The sequence below is a fragment of the Scardinius erythrophthalmus genome (assembly GCF_964197995.2).
Source record: "Scardinius erythrophthalmus genome assembly, chromosome: 16".
Lineage (NCBI taxonomy): Eukaryota > Metazoa > Chordata > Actinopteri > Cypriniformes > Leuciscidae > Scardinius > Scardinius erythrophthalmus.
The window spans coordinates 25,460,816-25,477,270 of record NC_138236.1 but is presented as its reverse complement, the minus strand read 5'-3'; the positions used below and the strand labels follow the sequence as shown (position 1 = coordinate 25,477,270).

The following is a 16,455-nucleotide window of genomic DNA, read 5'->3' as shown; positions in this document are numbered from 1 at the left end:
AATACTCCTTGATCTTGTGTTTGTATAAGTGTGTCTGTTCATGTGTGTTTGTACTTTCTTGGCTGCGTTCTACATGAAACCTAGGCAGAAATTCAAACCGTGAGCCTTTGATGAACAAACACACACGTGCATATCTGTGTGTGTAACACTATCCTTCTCACTTACTCAGAGAAAACCCACACACTCATGTGATGGCAGGGCACAGTCGTGGGCATGCGTCAGGACTAAATGATTGCTAAAAACATGTGGGAAACAACTCTGGCTAAAGGGAAACACTCACATATATGAGCCCTGAATAGTATCTCTCTCGTAGATTGTGTAAGACAGAGGCCTCATTGAGGCATGTGAGATCTGCCATATCTTCGACTTTGCTGAATCGGGGAGGGTTCATCCGCTGCAGCTCCTCCCTCGAAAGCGTTATTTTCTTCCCAGTTTCAGTAAGCTCCACCTCCACCTCGTCGCCCCGCTCCTCACGCACACTTGCAGACTGACCAAAGGAAAGACAGGCAGAAAAAGAAAGGATGATGAGAGATTAAATGATTGCGCTCTATGTAAAATGTCTTTCATCGAACATTCGCTACCAACTCCACATTTGCAGCCAATGGGTCAATGTCCTAATATTAATATTAAAGTCATAATAACTGTAAAGTCAAATGTCCAATGTTGGCTCTGATATTATGTAGACAGAAATCTAAAATTTCACTCCAAAATAATTGTGACACTGTTTTCATGACAATAATGCACATTAATGTCTCAGTACTGTAATGTAAAACAATAAATAAAAATATAGCTGCAAGCAGCGATGACGGGCCCAAGCCCCCGGAGGCAAGGCGGGCAATCATCTGAATGAGCAGCATTTACTGCAGTCAGCTGGTGCCACTATGAGCATAAACCCCAACAGCCACATCCATGAGATCAATTAAATTTAGATTAATTTCATGTCATAGGATGTCATAGGACAATTTCAAATATGTGTGAAGTTATCATTTGCAGCTCAAAATATTGTAAATCCATAAGTATTTATCTTAAGGTCTTTCTGATGATGGTTTCAGGAGATGCACCCTACCAGAAATGTTACCAAAGCACAGTGGGACTTTAGTGGGTTTATTCAAACAACATTGTGAGATAAACACAAACAGTTTCTGTGTTTCAGAGATTGATAATGATACTTAATATTCTCCTACAGACCACTGAGTCTCTCACACAAGCATATTCACTTTGTTGGAAACAGAGAATACATTCATGTTTGATGGAGACAGACAGTCTGAGGGGGAGTGTGTCAGGGGTCCAGAAACAGAAATAGATATACTGAGACATAGAGAGTGAGAGTATAGAGTGCCGCCTTCATGGCCTCCAACAGGAAGTGCTGAGATCTCTCTCTCTCTGTTCTCTCTGGCAGTCAATCACATTCTCAACATGGGACACTTCATGACGAGGCCTCATTTTGCATTGCGGTGACGTTTAGCATTGAGCAACCCTTGGTTCAACAAGTGTATTGAGTTATTTATAGAGTGTCATATCAAAGCACTAAAGCCACGTGTTTGGTAGGTGGGCTGCATAGGACTTTCTGAAGTAGCTTTTAAGATCTGAAACTTTAACTAGGAGGAGACCAACATAAACAAGGTCAAAAGTTGAGCGGCAGATTAGAGCCTCCTGTCATGGCTTGTAATACAACAGCTCCTCAAGAACCTTGGGCAACCAGCTAAAAGCTCTGGTTACCTTGGAATTATAGGGAATATTAAAACTGGTTCTATGTTCACAAGAGACACAAGGTGGCAATTTTGTATATCCGTAAGTGGGAATGATATTTAAAAGCTACAGAGGAGGGGTAGATTTTTTTAGTCAATAACAACATAAATTTGGGTTTGTTTCACACAGAAATCAATCATATGAATCATATCAATCATAATCATACTTATGAATATAGCTTATGAGCCATATGGACCACTTGTATGCTGTCACTGTATTGAAAAGAACAGTCTTAGGGCCGGTTCATACAGAACATATTTTTGCTGTTTACACGCAGGTGTCACGATTTTGGACTCTTATTTTGATATTCTGTTTTGTTTCCCTTAGTTCCTGTATCCCTGCTCTGTTTAGTTTTGGTTTCCTTTGTTTCTGATTATGTCCTCGTTTGTTCCTATGGTTACATATTATCTGCACCTGTCTGCCATTATGTTCGCCTTGTACTGTATTTATACTCCGTTCTTTAGAGTTCTCGTAGTGGTTTGCGATTTCTCCTGCGTTTTCCCTGTGTGTTCCTGAGTGTCAAGAAGTTTTCAAATTGAGCTGCTTGTGTGGTAACCACGTTTCCAAAAGATTATTGGAGTTTATTTCCATCAGGATCAGTGAATCAGGATAAACTCAGGATTAGACACAAATTATGATTACTCACAGATCCCAAGCATCATGATCAATAACACTGTGGGCCCTATTTTAACGATCTAAGCGCATGGTCTAAAGCGCACGGCGCATGTTCACTTAGGGCGTGTCCGAATCCACTTTTGCTAGTTTAACGACGAGAAAAATGGTTGGCGCACCCGGCGAATGGTCTAAAAGGGTTGTCCCTATTCTCTTAATGAGTAATGGGTGTGTTTTGGGATTTACATGCGTTAAACCAATCAGAGTCTCATCTCCCATTCCCTTTAAATGCCAGTTGTGCTCGCGCCATGGCAGATTCGCTATTTACATGACGGAATTTGATAGTGGAAAGACCGAAGCGGTCTCCAGAGCGCAAACGGTAAAAGTGCGCAAGCAGACCATCTACGGGACAAGCTGGATTCCACCATATCTTTCTGTACACAATAATAATTTCATTTTAATATCTGACATGTTTGTGTGCTGCTGTGCGTCCCTGTGTGTTTAATAAGCAGAATGTACGCGCGTTGTGGACCCGCCTATAGGCGCACATTACTATAACACGCTCTTTAAATAACAAAAAAAATATTGGACCATTGACTTTAGACCAGGTTTCAGTTGGTCAATGGCGCAGTCTATTTCTGTTGCCTCAAAATAGCAACGCACCAACAATGCGCCAGAACACACCTCGTTTTTAGACCACAAATGCATTTGCTATTTAAACAACGTGGCGCAGGACATGAAAATGATAACTGCGTTGGACTGAAACTAGCAAAAAACACTTGCATCGCGCTTGGTGCTGCATTGCGCCGGGTGTAAGATAGGGCCATGTGTGTCAAAAGCAAATAGTAGGCTACCCTTTATGGGGTATGGAGTGGATTATGCAAATAAAAATCTAGCAATGCTGAAAAATCTGCATTTATTTTGGATGCTGTAAGTAACTTTTACAATTTAAAATCTATTAAGCCTGATTCATATTAAATGTTATTTGTGTGATCAAGTGTTTTAACCTATAAATAAATATGCATATCGCTTCTGAGCATTTCACTTTTAAATCCATGATCAATATGATCTCTTACAACCCACCTAGCTAGCCTATATCTTCTCTACAAACAAATGGAATTGTAACACATTTATGTAATGTTTAAAATACTATTTATAATGATCTATAGAGCGTAAAACACGGAGCTGCTCATATCCGTCATTGAAACTGCTTGACTGAAGAACTGGAAAGCGCTATTGGCGGTTTTTACACTTAATTACACCTATTAAACAAACTCACATGTCTATCACAAGGTTGAATCCAGTTATTCATTAGTCAGCTATTTATTGATGCTTGTTCTATCTTGAATAACGTGACACTTCCATAATGTGTTGTTCCCATAACAGAGATGTAAAGCTCGGTCTTTCTCGCATTTTCAAAGGCGAATAAAATATAATACTGTGGTTTGGCTTGATACACAGTCTAATGGTCTAACGAAATCTAAAATTTAAACATCTTTTACTGTACCATTTCATGGGCCTTATACTTCTTATTTGAGCCAATGCAGATGAATGAGCAAAGTTAATTCAGGGCAAGACTGACTGTAAAGCAAATCCTGATTGGTTGGAGCGAGAGCATGCTATGATTGGTCACCTCAAATGGCTGTTATCTGATTGGCTTAGAGTCTACCGGTTGGTGGAGTCCATTTATTTGTGGATTTTTCAAAATCCATAAATGTGTGCGGGGATGTACAAATGCTCAGGAAGCAATTCACAAAATGCAGAGTTGTGTATGTGACATAAAACACATTTGTAAATAGTTGTTATATGCAAATCTCATTTTATTTATTTGTCAATTTTTTTCATTTTTGTGTAACTATTTACATTTATTTGTGAATCTCAATCTATTTATTTGGAATAATGAAACAAATCTAACCCCATAGTTGAAGGACGCAATCTACTCTATGTTTTGATCATCGTTTTGAAAATGACACGGACGTAGTTTCTCAGCTTTGTGTTCAGAATGTTGCTTTTTTTTATAAAACTTACCCACATTCAAATGAAAAGGAATGAATGAAGCTAGAATAAAATATTTTGTGAAAATGATCCAAAATACTGGCATTGGCTGGCAACTTTTAAAAAAAATGCTGGCAAGGAAAAAGTTAACTTGAGATTCACATTTTTGAAATGATGTGTAATGCTTGACATGAGGGTTATAGACGTCCATCTAGCATGTGATTACATTGAAAAACAATGGAAAAGTAGTGCAGTGAAATGGAAAAACACATTCTGTGTGATCACTGTTCTTAATGTTGGACCAATAAATCGTTGCATTTTTTCTGTTTGGCCAGTAAGTGTCGGAAGCGGGACTTGTATTTTGACAGCACTGGGACTTTTATTTTGACAGTGCTGAGTTTACAGTCTTTGTATGACAATTATGTCTAATAATTTATTAGATCTGAAATGTTAAAGAAATGAAACAGCATTTGAAAAAAGATTAGCGTTTGCCTTTGCCTTTCTAGTATTAGTAGGCCTGATCGAAAGGCAAAAACTATAATACTTTTTTGTATACCATTTATTGAAAATTTCTGTCTTTAATTTATTATTATTATTGTCATATTCACTGTGTATGTAAATTTTGCATTAACTGATTTTCACCCAGTTAAAATTCTGTAAATATGTTTTTCCATATTGGTTCATTAAAAAAAAAAAAAAATCCAATTTAGTTTTTATATAATATATTGTTAAATAAATATACATTTTATAACAGCATGTATTATTTACTATCTTTAAATTAAATAGATTATATATATATATATATATATCGCCTTTACATCGGCCACAATACCTTCTAAAATATCAGCACTGGCTATCAAAAACCAAAACTTTTTGTATCAGCCTTACCTCAAACCCATGTTTCTCTGAAGGCACCCATACGAGTCTCTTAGCCGCCCAATCAGCTTGGCTGGAGGCGGAGAACTTTGAGCTTGGTGACCCAGGCCCCGCCCCCGTGGACAGGAAGCAGGTGACATCATTAACACTGCCCCCCGCTGGCCTGGACATGGTTGTAGCACTGCGTAGGAGAAACAAAGAGAGAGAGTTGTAACTCTTCATGGAGGAAACACAGCAGAGACCGATCATTACCCTTAATCGAATTATAACCCTTATCATTATTATGCCACTGAGGCAATCAGCCAGTCCATCAGTCACAGGATAGGGCAACAGAGAGGGACGAGGGGAGGCAAACCAACAGACAGAGTGTTGAGAGAGAAATATGGAGATGATTACAGTATTGTGACATTTAATACTGCAGTTACACTGAAGGACACACTGATCAAGAGCTTCAGCAAGAGAATGCAGATGAGGAAATGTGTGTGACTTTGCATAGCCTGTGCAAATATGATTAAGAAAATAAACAACCACATGTACATATGTGTATCTTTGATCTTGTTACTGCATTTCTGCACCACTATAATAACACTAAAAATAACGTGAACGAACAAAATGTCTATTTTTCAGGATACATGCAAGAGGCATAAGAACTGCAGATGTGGCCAGAGCAATAAACTGCAGTGTCCGTAATGAAAGACACCTAAGCAGTGCTACAGCTGATCGTCCTTGCAGAGCCAAACCACGTGTAACCATAACGTGTGACCCAAGACCTGTTTGAGAACTTGCAAGTGCCATGGAGGAAGAGTGGCGAGACATCTCACAGCAAGAACTGACAAATCTGGTGCCATCCATTAGGGTGAGATGCACTACTATCGTACTAAAAACAGCTACTGGCCACAGCAGATATTTAGATTTTGCTTATGACAGTGATTTGAAAATACTGTTTAAAAGTTGGCGGTTTTATGACATTTATATGATCAAAAATACAGTAAGAAACTGTAATATTGTGAAATTATCATTACAATTTAAAATAAAAAAATATTTTTTTTACTTTAGTTATACTTTTGAATATTTTCAAATCTGAATTTTCAGCATCATTACTCCAGTGTCGTCACATGATCCATAAAAAATCATCATAATATGCTGATTTGATGATCAAGAAAATGTTTTATTGTTATGTTAAAAACTGCTTAATTAATTAAAAACTGCTTATTGTTATGTTTTGCTGCTTAATTAATATTTTTGTGGAAACCGTATTACATTCTTTTTCAGGATTCTTTGATGAATAGAAAGTTCAAAAGATTAGAATTGTTTCTCATTAGCCATTTCTCATTAGCCTCACTCATACGATCACTATAGGGAAGAAAAGACGATCACAATTCCGTTTCATTATGACTAATTTCTTTCCTTTTTTACATCTTACTTTGCAGCCAAATGGTCTAGTTGCAACATCTTACAACATGTGCTAACAAAATCATCCAACCAGCTAAACCTTTCACTCTTTGGCATGCAGTTAGCCATTTCTGAGAAACGCTGTAGAAAGTGGATCGGTCCGAGCGCAACACACTTGTAGCCAATCAGCAGTAGGGGGCGTGTCTAATCATGATGGGGGAGGAGAGAGAGAGAGAGAGTGAGTGAGAGGGAGACTGAAGAAAGACTGTAGAAAGAGAAATGGCTGAGAGACATTGTAAAAGAGAAAATGTCCAATGAATATCACTGGAAAAAGAAGGGTTATGATCAGGCAAGAGCTTTAGGACTCGTGTTAGTATTAGAAAAGCTTTCCAGAGCCGAGACCGAAGTGGTAAGATCTGAAAACGGACACAGAGTAACATTGGTTTATGCTGTTGTTAATGTTAGCTCTAGTAACAGGACAGTTTTGAGTGTCACTGTTTATCTGGAGCTGCTGTGCTACTAGTGGTTACTAACAAACAACTCTTGCTTGTATATACTCATGTACTGTTATTTTCATTTTTTGTTCTTCCTTGTCGTTCGTTCGTCATCTTTATTTTGCAAGCATTATTTTGCTCCGCTTTAGCTATGATAAAGAGACACCTACTCTTGCATTGCGTGTTCATGCATTTTGGGGGCGGAGCAATGAAGGGAGGGGTGTGTGTGTTTGGGTTGAATTCAAATATCAACAGTGTTCAACAATGTTTCTCAGAAATCGCTTAAAGCAGAGCAGCGTTTTCATACCACCACCGTGTTTAGACTTATGAGGGAAATCATATCAATGAACGGCTTACTTATAATAATATTGCATGTTAAACTGGGATAGGATAAAGTATTTTAGCATGGAAATAAAAATGACACACAACATCTACATACAAGTTTTGTCTTGCTATCTGTGTGTTTGATGCAGGGGTGTTCCTGTGTGTGTGTGTGTGTGTGTGTGTGTGTGTGTGTGTGTGTGTGTGTGTGTGTGTGTGTGTGTGTGTGTGTGTGTGTGTGTGTGTGTGTGTGTGTGTGTGTGCACGTGTGTGTCTGAGGTGGATAGGGGGACAATGTGCATGTTCTGAATTTGATGGATCGGTGAAGTGACAACCAGGCCAGAAAGCCAAGAGTGGAAATGAGGTCTACACATATAAACGTCCAGAGAAAAACAGGCCATTCAGGCCGTACAGTAAAGTCCAATCCATGATACATACCGGCAAATAAGCCCGACTACTTCATTGCATTCTAGTGCATTATAGTGGGTTACTACATCTTAAAGCTAGATGAACACTAAACCTGCCCAGTTTAAAGATATAGGCTAGTTCATCCATTTACTCAACCTCATGTTTCAAACCTGCATGACATTTTTTCCATGGAACACAAAAGGAGATGTTACACAGAATCCCATCGCTGCTCTTTATTGAATGTGAATGGGGATCGAGCTCCAAAAATGACACACATAAATAATCCCTATTAAAGTGGTCTTTTTGATTTGTGCACTATATTACATTCGTAATCCATATGATACTTTTGTGTAAGAAACAGACCAAAATAAATAGCTCTCTAATGTCATTCATATTTGTTTTCAACATTAAAATATGGTGTGTAGGGCTGTCAGTCACTGTCAATTATTTTGGTAATAACTATTTTAATGATGATTAATCAAGCAATCAGATATGTTTTGTAGTAAGTAGCCTAATAAAAAAATAGACCCATTAAACAATCAACAGTTACACTTTATTGTAAGGTGTAATTATACAATTAATACTAGGTAATAATAATTCAAGATCAGAGTTTGGTTTAGGGTTAGTGTTTCTGTTGACACTTTAGTTTACAGTGTCTTTGTTACATATGCTACATGTACTTACTGTGGTAATAGCAGTCAATTACGCATAATTACATGTAACTAACCCTAAACCAAACCAACCCCTATTCCTAACACAAGTATGTAGTTAATTATATTACTCAATACTGAAATGTATAATTACACTGTAACAAGGACACCTTAAAATAAAGTGTAACCATGTTTCGTTTAATGTAATTACTACAAGTAACAAGTAATAAAGTGTGACCCAATAGCCTTTAAAATTACTTAAACTACATAAATAATAACAATGAGGCAATATTAATTGAATCTATAAAGTATTAAAAGTAATTTTAAAATACATAATGTAATATACTGTATGTGTGCACATCAGCTTATACTATGGCAGAGACAGATATGCATTCAAATATGCATACACGTCTTGTATATCAGTCAGGTTTGGAACAACATGAGGACGAGTGAATAAGATCATTTTTATTTTTGGGTGAAAAAAAAAAATCCTCATTCTCATATTCAGTATCGCTCAGATAAACAGGTTCGCTGATTAAAAGAGCATTGTTATACACAGTATAAATCCATATTGAGATCAATTAGAGCACTTTGTTCTGACATCCTAGCGCTGAAGAAGAGCCTGTGGGCAATACAGGTCCTGCTTGACCAGACGCAGTAGTGGCCTCACCCGTCTGGGTTTCAGGACTTGTCATTACGAAACTTGTGAAACCAATTAAAGTCATCCAAGTTTTCTGACTGAGGTTGTGCAACACATAGGGAATGTGTATGAACTAGCCAAACTATTGTTTTTTAGTCATCTGCTCTTAATCCCAGTCCTCAAAATTCCCCAGAGGGCTTCAGAGTTTTTTTTTTTTTTCACATAGCACAGAATGATCGTAATGCTGGTAGGTTTAGTCTACGCATGTCAATCACTTGGGTGTGTTTTCCTTTAAGTGTGTTGGCAGCATCTGCCACATGACAGTTGCACCAGTTGCACTTTGAAGATATTTATTATATATGATATATATGAAATGATCACACTGAATAATGTGTAAGATGCAGGGTCATAACCAACACGTGCCTCTCAATATTCAGATTAATGGTCGATGGTCAGATTAATGGATTCTTCAATGGTTCAAGCATGATGTGAGTGTGTGTTCACTACAATGGAAAGTCAAGGGATCTGGGTTACACACACCTTTCCCATTAACACCATCCCTCTCACAGTGACTATGAGATCATGTCTTACTCACAAGAGGTGAACCTGTCCGAGTGTGTGTGCATGTGCATGACAAATATGACAGGAATGAGGGTGTATCTCTTTCATTCGGTATGTCTCGTTCTCATCCGCTCTCAATTTTCTCTTTTAAAAGTATTTTATGTCAAATATTGCCAACACATCAAAGAAAAGAAAAAACATTCTAAATAATGGAAAAAAATAAACAATATTTTTATCAATAAAAATAATTGCAAAATATAAGGAAAAACTAATTTAAAATTAATAAATAAAATAAAGACTACTCCACTGTACAAACAATGAATGAAGTCAGTATGAATTTCAGAGCTGTGACTGTTGCCTGAGGTTCATATATAAATTTGGCTGTGACAGATGCATGACTGTCCTCTCTCTCCAATACACAAATTAGGGTAGTTTGATGTTGATCTTTCATTTCTGACTAGTGAGATAATTATATACATGATCAGATGAGACTAAACAAAGGACATCAACATGATCATGTGTGTGTGTGGTTCTCCTTGACGGATCCTCATCATCTGACGCGGCAAAAAAAAAGCATCAAACACGCGGTCTATTCTTTATTATATTATCACGATACCGCTAACGTTAGTGACGTCCGGTTCTCATGGAAACATAATTACGATACGGCGTTTTTGCGGTATTATAAGCGCGTTCCAGTCTGACTGAGTCATGCTGCCTTATAATGCTGTCTAGGTAGTAAGTGCCCTAGGTTTTGAGACACCGCGCCGGTAGCCGGGCTGGGATCGTGTACATGTATGTCTTGCAAAGCTTATCTATTCTCATAATAAAAGACCTAAAACGAGAAGAAACCACACCTCGGGCATTATTAGGCTAAATGTGACAAATAAATAGAGCAGCTCTGATGGGTTAATGCAGCACAGAAAGGCATGGACCGTTCATACTTTCTTAAGATGGCTCAGGGAAACACCCTTTAACGGTGATTACTGTATCTGCATATGAAGATGAGACATTAATGTTTCTGTATGTCTCTGAATTATTAAATATATGCATTTACTTGTATCCCAGAGAGCGTGCTATTGGAAAACACTTAATACATAATGTATAAAACGTTTTGATACCGCAAATGCTGTTAATGTGCCAGCGTTGTGACTGTTTTCTATAATGCATTTTGATGCCGGGGTCTTGCCAGATCTTCTATACACACTCTTGGGGGGGACTGTCCCTCTCCGGTGTCATTTTCGGCTTTATTTCGAGGCCTTATAACCCACTGAAACATGATCACGCGCACGGCGCAGAATAAGGAGATACGGACATAATACAAGAGACAACGCGTGTCTTACCTTAAATGTGTTAATCCACTCTCGGGATATGGCTAGAGCTGTGAAGAGAAAAGAAACGTGCTCTCGTGTTTTTCTTTTTCAGTGTGAGAGGGCTAATAGGGCAAATGCGGCTTTTCACATTACAGCGCTCGTGTGAAGCCGCAAACTCAATCACACTGAGAATAAAATAGACAGTAAAGAGAAGTGATGGCAAACGGAGGACTTCACCAAAACGCCGACGCTTCCTCACTATTGACCAATGGCGTTTAGGATATACACGCGTAGTCCCGCCCTTCAGAAAATAGAAGCTAATTAAAGCCCTTACTATCCCTTTAAACCCGCCTTGTGAATAGGACAGAGCGGCCACGCCTTTGTACTGGCGGATTCTAGCTCGACAGCCAATCATACGCGCGATGATAAGAACGACAGCGCTGGAGAACCAATGAATCGAGAGGATTGGGTGAGGCTTGTCCTGATTGACGTTGCTGGTGGCCAATGGCGCGAGAGCAGCAGGTGCCGCTGCAGGACTGTCGCGCGGAGGGGTAGAGATTTGCGCGCTCTTTGTTGACAGCAGCGCAGTGTGTCTGACTGTCTGCCGCGGGAATGATCCCTGAAGCTGGACGCCCCAGATTCCGCATTAATGCCGAGGAATCTGAAGAGCGAGGTCTGGATGTCCGCGCCTAACAATTAGGTCAAAAACGGAACAAAATTCGAGATTATATTTCATTTGAGCACAAATAAACCATTTTCGTCTGTACAGCTGACATAGTTACCGTTTAGCATTTGATTATTACTATTATTGATTTTTTTTTTTTTTTTTTTTTTTTTTACATGTGGGCAATTATCAGACCTCATAATAATATTCATAATATTAATAAGAATATTCATATTGTATTACAATCGATAAATACGTCGTTAAAGCATAATAATGACGATGATTAATTATTAATATTAATAATAATATAAATTAACATGTTGTTCTTGTTAATATTAGGCTAATAGGAAATACTGTCATTACCTAACAATTATTACAATTCAGACGTTATAAAAATTCTTACCTTTTTAAGCCCTGCATGCAATTAAAAGAAATGTTGGAATACAAATAGAAATGAGACAAGTGAAGAAAACATGTTTGTTTATTCTTGTCCATGAAGCACATTCAGTAATGTGAATGGTATCAAAGGAACAGCACAGAGGCCTGTACACTGACGGACCGATAACTTAAACTGCATTTAGAAAATGAATTAAAAATAGAACATGAGCCACTGGATGCCATGGTGAACTCATGCAATACTGAATGGAGTAATGAAAGCATCTGATAATTAGACAGGGTAATGCTTTTTAGAGTACAAGTATTTAGAAAACAATGAGGTCGAAGTGCAAGTGATGGTCCAGTTATGGCAGAGGTGTTAAACTGGAGTGACCAGACAAGCACTGTCACACACAACACACAGGCATATTAATAGAATTGTGTGATCATGAAGACTAATGATAAACAGGCAAGCTTACATACAGAGAAACAGGAAAAAGAAAAATAGATTACAATAGCAAATAAGCATAAGTGGGTCAATTAAGCAACAATTGTTTATTGAAACAGAGCCCAAGGCTATATCTAAGATTTTCTTAATATAGTAACAAGTGTACATATCCCTAAGTTTAACTTGAACAGGGTAACTATCATCTGCAGAACTGGAGAGACAGAGACAATTTTATCTTCCGCCTCTATATGAATATGAATTGTCTGACTAAATTTAACCATAAATCTTCTATGCTTAAAAAAAAAACCTTTCTGTGATGTATTAATATATTTAATTGCATATAATTTTTTGAAAGAAAAGATATTAATACTTTTATTCAACAAAGATGCGTTCAATTGATCAAAAGTAATAGTAAAAACATTTACAGTGTTAAAAAATATTTCTATTTAAAAAAATATTAAACAGTTTGAATTTTTCCAACTATGACACTGTAACATTAGTATTATTTCACAATAGTATTGTTTTTACTATATATGTTTTGATCAAATAAATGCAGTCTTGGTAAGAGATTTCTTTGGAGAAAAAATATCATTGAAAACATATGTGCATTTCTTTCTTCTATGGAACACAAAAGATATTTTGAAAGTCAAAAAAGACAAGAGAACTTTTTCTTTTCAAAGGAGAAAGAAATGTAGAGATTTGGGACAGCGAGTAAATGATGAAAGAATTGTCATATTTGGGTGAACTATCCCTTTAAGTGACAGAAGCTCATACAGAATCTGCATCCACAAAACTCAGCAAAAAATATCCACAGATTTTAATTGGAATATCCATAATTCACAAAGTTCTACACAACTCCCACACCTTGCATGTAGATTTAATAAATATTTTGCATAAGTTGATTATACATGTAGCTATAACAGTAGCCAAGTTTTCATCCACTTCTTACTGTTATTTTATCGTGAAAATGCATTTTTTTTTTAATCATACATTTTGGCGTTTTACCAATAAAATGGTGTGCATAAAAAACATTGTCACATAGGAAAAAAAAAAACGTATTGTCGCATATGCAGAGACATTGATTCAATATCTAACTTTAGTTATAAAGGTCAGTATCAATAATTTTTCAAATGTTGTATCAACATTCACAGTTTGTTGTTACTAACTGGTTTCCAGCTTTTCAAAACAATGTTTTCACTCTGGAATAACTAAAACTGAGTGTGTTCCATTTTTACGGTTTGTTTGTTTTCAATTTTCAGTTTTTGTTTTCATTCTTTGAACTACTTTTAATCCCTGAGAGAAAAGCTTCCCCGAAATGTGGGCAACGTAGAGTACAATTTTTTTTTCAAATTTACATTTTGTTAGACCATTTCACTGTGCATGAAGTTCGAAGTAATTCTGTCAAACAACACCACTTTTATTTGCGTCAAAGCCCTTTTCTCAACTAAAAGTGTTTCCAAACGTTTTTTTCCACAACATTTGAAGAATTGACACAAACAGTGTTGGGGGGGGGGGGGGTAACACATTACAAGTAACGTGAAATACCATTTTTCAAGTAACTAGTAAAGTAATGGATTACTTTAAAATTTTGAACAAAATATCTGTTACTTATTTGCATTGCTTATTTGAAAAATATTTTTATTAATATTTACGCATGTTACTTTTTTTTCTCCGTGAATGAACTGATGCGTTGCGTGCGCTGTGTGAATATGATGGTTATTGTAGTTCTAGAGTAAATGTAAGCAAGTTACTCATCTCATTTGCACAAAAACAGATTCAATATTCCTCAAAATGAATAAATACAGAAATGCTTATTCAGAATATTACATTTTGTAATATGCCTTTACATTTTGTACTTTTGTTTTGTTTTTTGTTTGTTAAGAAACAAACAAGCAAGCCCAGGTGAGAAAACGTAACGCAAAAGTAATGTAACGCATTACTTTCCATAAAAAGTAACTAAGAAATGCAATTAGTTACTTTTTAGGGAGTAATGCAATATTGTAATGCATACTTTAAAAAGTAACTTTCCCCAACACTGCTCACAAAATTTTTACCAATAATAGCATTTCCATCAGATATATCAGAAAAAATATACTTTTTTTGCAAAAAAAATCCTTGGATGAAAACTTGGCAAGTATCTCAGCTCCATTTAACACATTTTACTATATTGAAATATAGAATTAACATAGATATTCTCCAAAACATCTGCATAGAATATGTGGAAATATAGATTCCACCTGGGCCTATAACTTAACATAAGCATTAATACATCCTAATGTCCTCCATTACTCCCTAAAACCTCAAAACAAGCAGGCTCACTTTCAAAGGCACACCACTGGCAAACTAATTACAAAAAGAAAAAAACCTGTCCGGCAACATGCTTTAGGTCAGGGTGCTTGTGTGGTTGTTTAAGAATGAATGGGAAGACAGAAAAAAGACATGCCTCAGTCATGACAACAATACTACAGTGTGTAAATAAATAATTTACCATAGTTTCTACTACGCGCTTCTAAAACACTAAAGGAACACAAAACATTAAAGTCTACAATTCAAACAGTGGCTGATGATAGATCCATGTGCTGTACATGAGTCAAACCAGAGTTTCCCCATGCTGTGCAATCAAACATATTATCTCTTATACTTTCAAGCCACACCCTTCAAAAAAAATAATACAATATGTTACTCCATTTCCATCTAGCTAATTCATTTTTGGTCTGTGCAATTGTGACAAATATGGTATGTTACAAATTACGAAAGTGCTTCACATAATCTTTGTGTACCATGATACAAAACAGTGCTTAAACTTAAATAAATAGAAAATTAAAAATACAGTACATAAGAGAAAGAACTTGAAAATGCTGCATATTTTCAGTAGTTTCTTTTTTTTTTTTTGCAGTGGCTCTAGCAGGCATTCTGACATTCAGTTCAAAACACAATAGTTCTTGCAACAAGTTATTTGATTTTTGCTTTGCCAAAAATTCCTATTTGTGTAAGATATTGCCATATGTATTATAGGTATTATAGGTATATGAGGTTATGTATTATAGGTATTTCCTTCCTATTTGTGAATTGTGAAATGGCTCATCCAGGTTGCAGCCACTGGGCGCCACTGTTGTGTCTCTATCAGGTCCGTGCTGGAGCCACTGCAGCGTCGAGTGGATTCCAAAAGATCGCCAGGTTCAATCAGCACACTGGGTCGGTGTTGCAGCTCTCCTCATGTCCAAATGACCTTCTCTATCAATCCCTCTATATTCCCCCTCACGCTTTAATTTCACCCCCAGGTCGATCTGTTTTCGGTCATTAAGTCTTTGACCTCATTTCAATTTGATTGACCTGAATACATTCCCTATGGCTGCACTGACTCACACTTTAACAGCTCAAACTTCAGCTTCCTCCTGCCTGACTCCATCCGAAAGTTCCTTCTCTACAAAGCTCATTCTATTTGGAGGGGATTCACAAAAAAAGTTGCTGCCTTAAATTTTTTAAGTACAATCAACTTAAATATAAGTCATTTCAACTTTTTCAGGGTTCCCACACCTTGGTTAACTTCAAATTCAATGACCTTTCAAGGACTTTCCAGGTCCAATACCCTCAAACTCAAGGACTTAATGTGGGGACACATTTCAAGTGATAGGTTACATCGTGTTACCTTGTAAGATACATTGCTGCGCATGTTCTCTAGACTCCGTCGCTATGGAAACAAAGACGCTAACATCACCCGCATATAAATGTGTGGGTCTATGTAAAATACATAATTTTACCTTTAAAGTCGGGATGATTCCGTATTTTACGGGACGGGTGGAAACCCTACCTTTGTAATCGTCTTTGGTGAGCCAAATATCTTGAAATGTGCCTTTTTTAGGCATCATGTTTCTGCGGTTTCAGCCTAGTTTTGCAATGTTTCACGGTGTGCCTGTGAACCGTTGGGTAGTTTCGAGCGCTCATGAGTGTCATGGCAAC

General features: G+C 37.0%; 1 protein-coding gene across 6 annotated transcripts in view; it reads right to left on the bottom strand.

Annotated features, from left to right (window-relative positions):
• The window catches only part of myh14 (myosin, heavy chain 14, non-muscle), a 46,545-nt gene extending 35,350 nt beyond the window's left edge, over positions 1-11,195 (bottom strand). For 4 of the 6 annotated variants that reach the window (XM_081389489.1, XM_081389492.1, XM_081389494.1 and 1 more), the window contains exons 1-3: positions 11,039-11,179; positions 5,245-5,413; positions 281-487 (exon numbers count right to left, since the gene is read on the bottom strand). In XM_081389489.1, coding sequence (XP_081245615.1) covers positions 281-487; positions 5,245-5,403 — 366 coding nt within the window. In that variant the 5' untranslated portion in view covers positions 5,404-5,413; positions 11,039-11,179. Of the gene's footprint in view, positions 1-280; positions 488-5,244; positions 5,414-11,038 lie in introns of all 6 variants that reach the window. The other 2 variants (XM_081389490.1, XM_081389493.1) reach the window with 1 other exon arrangement.
• Positions 11,196-16,455: the final 5,260 nt, after the last annotated feature.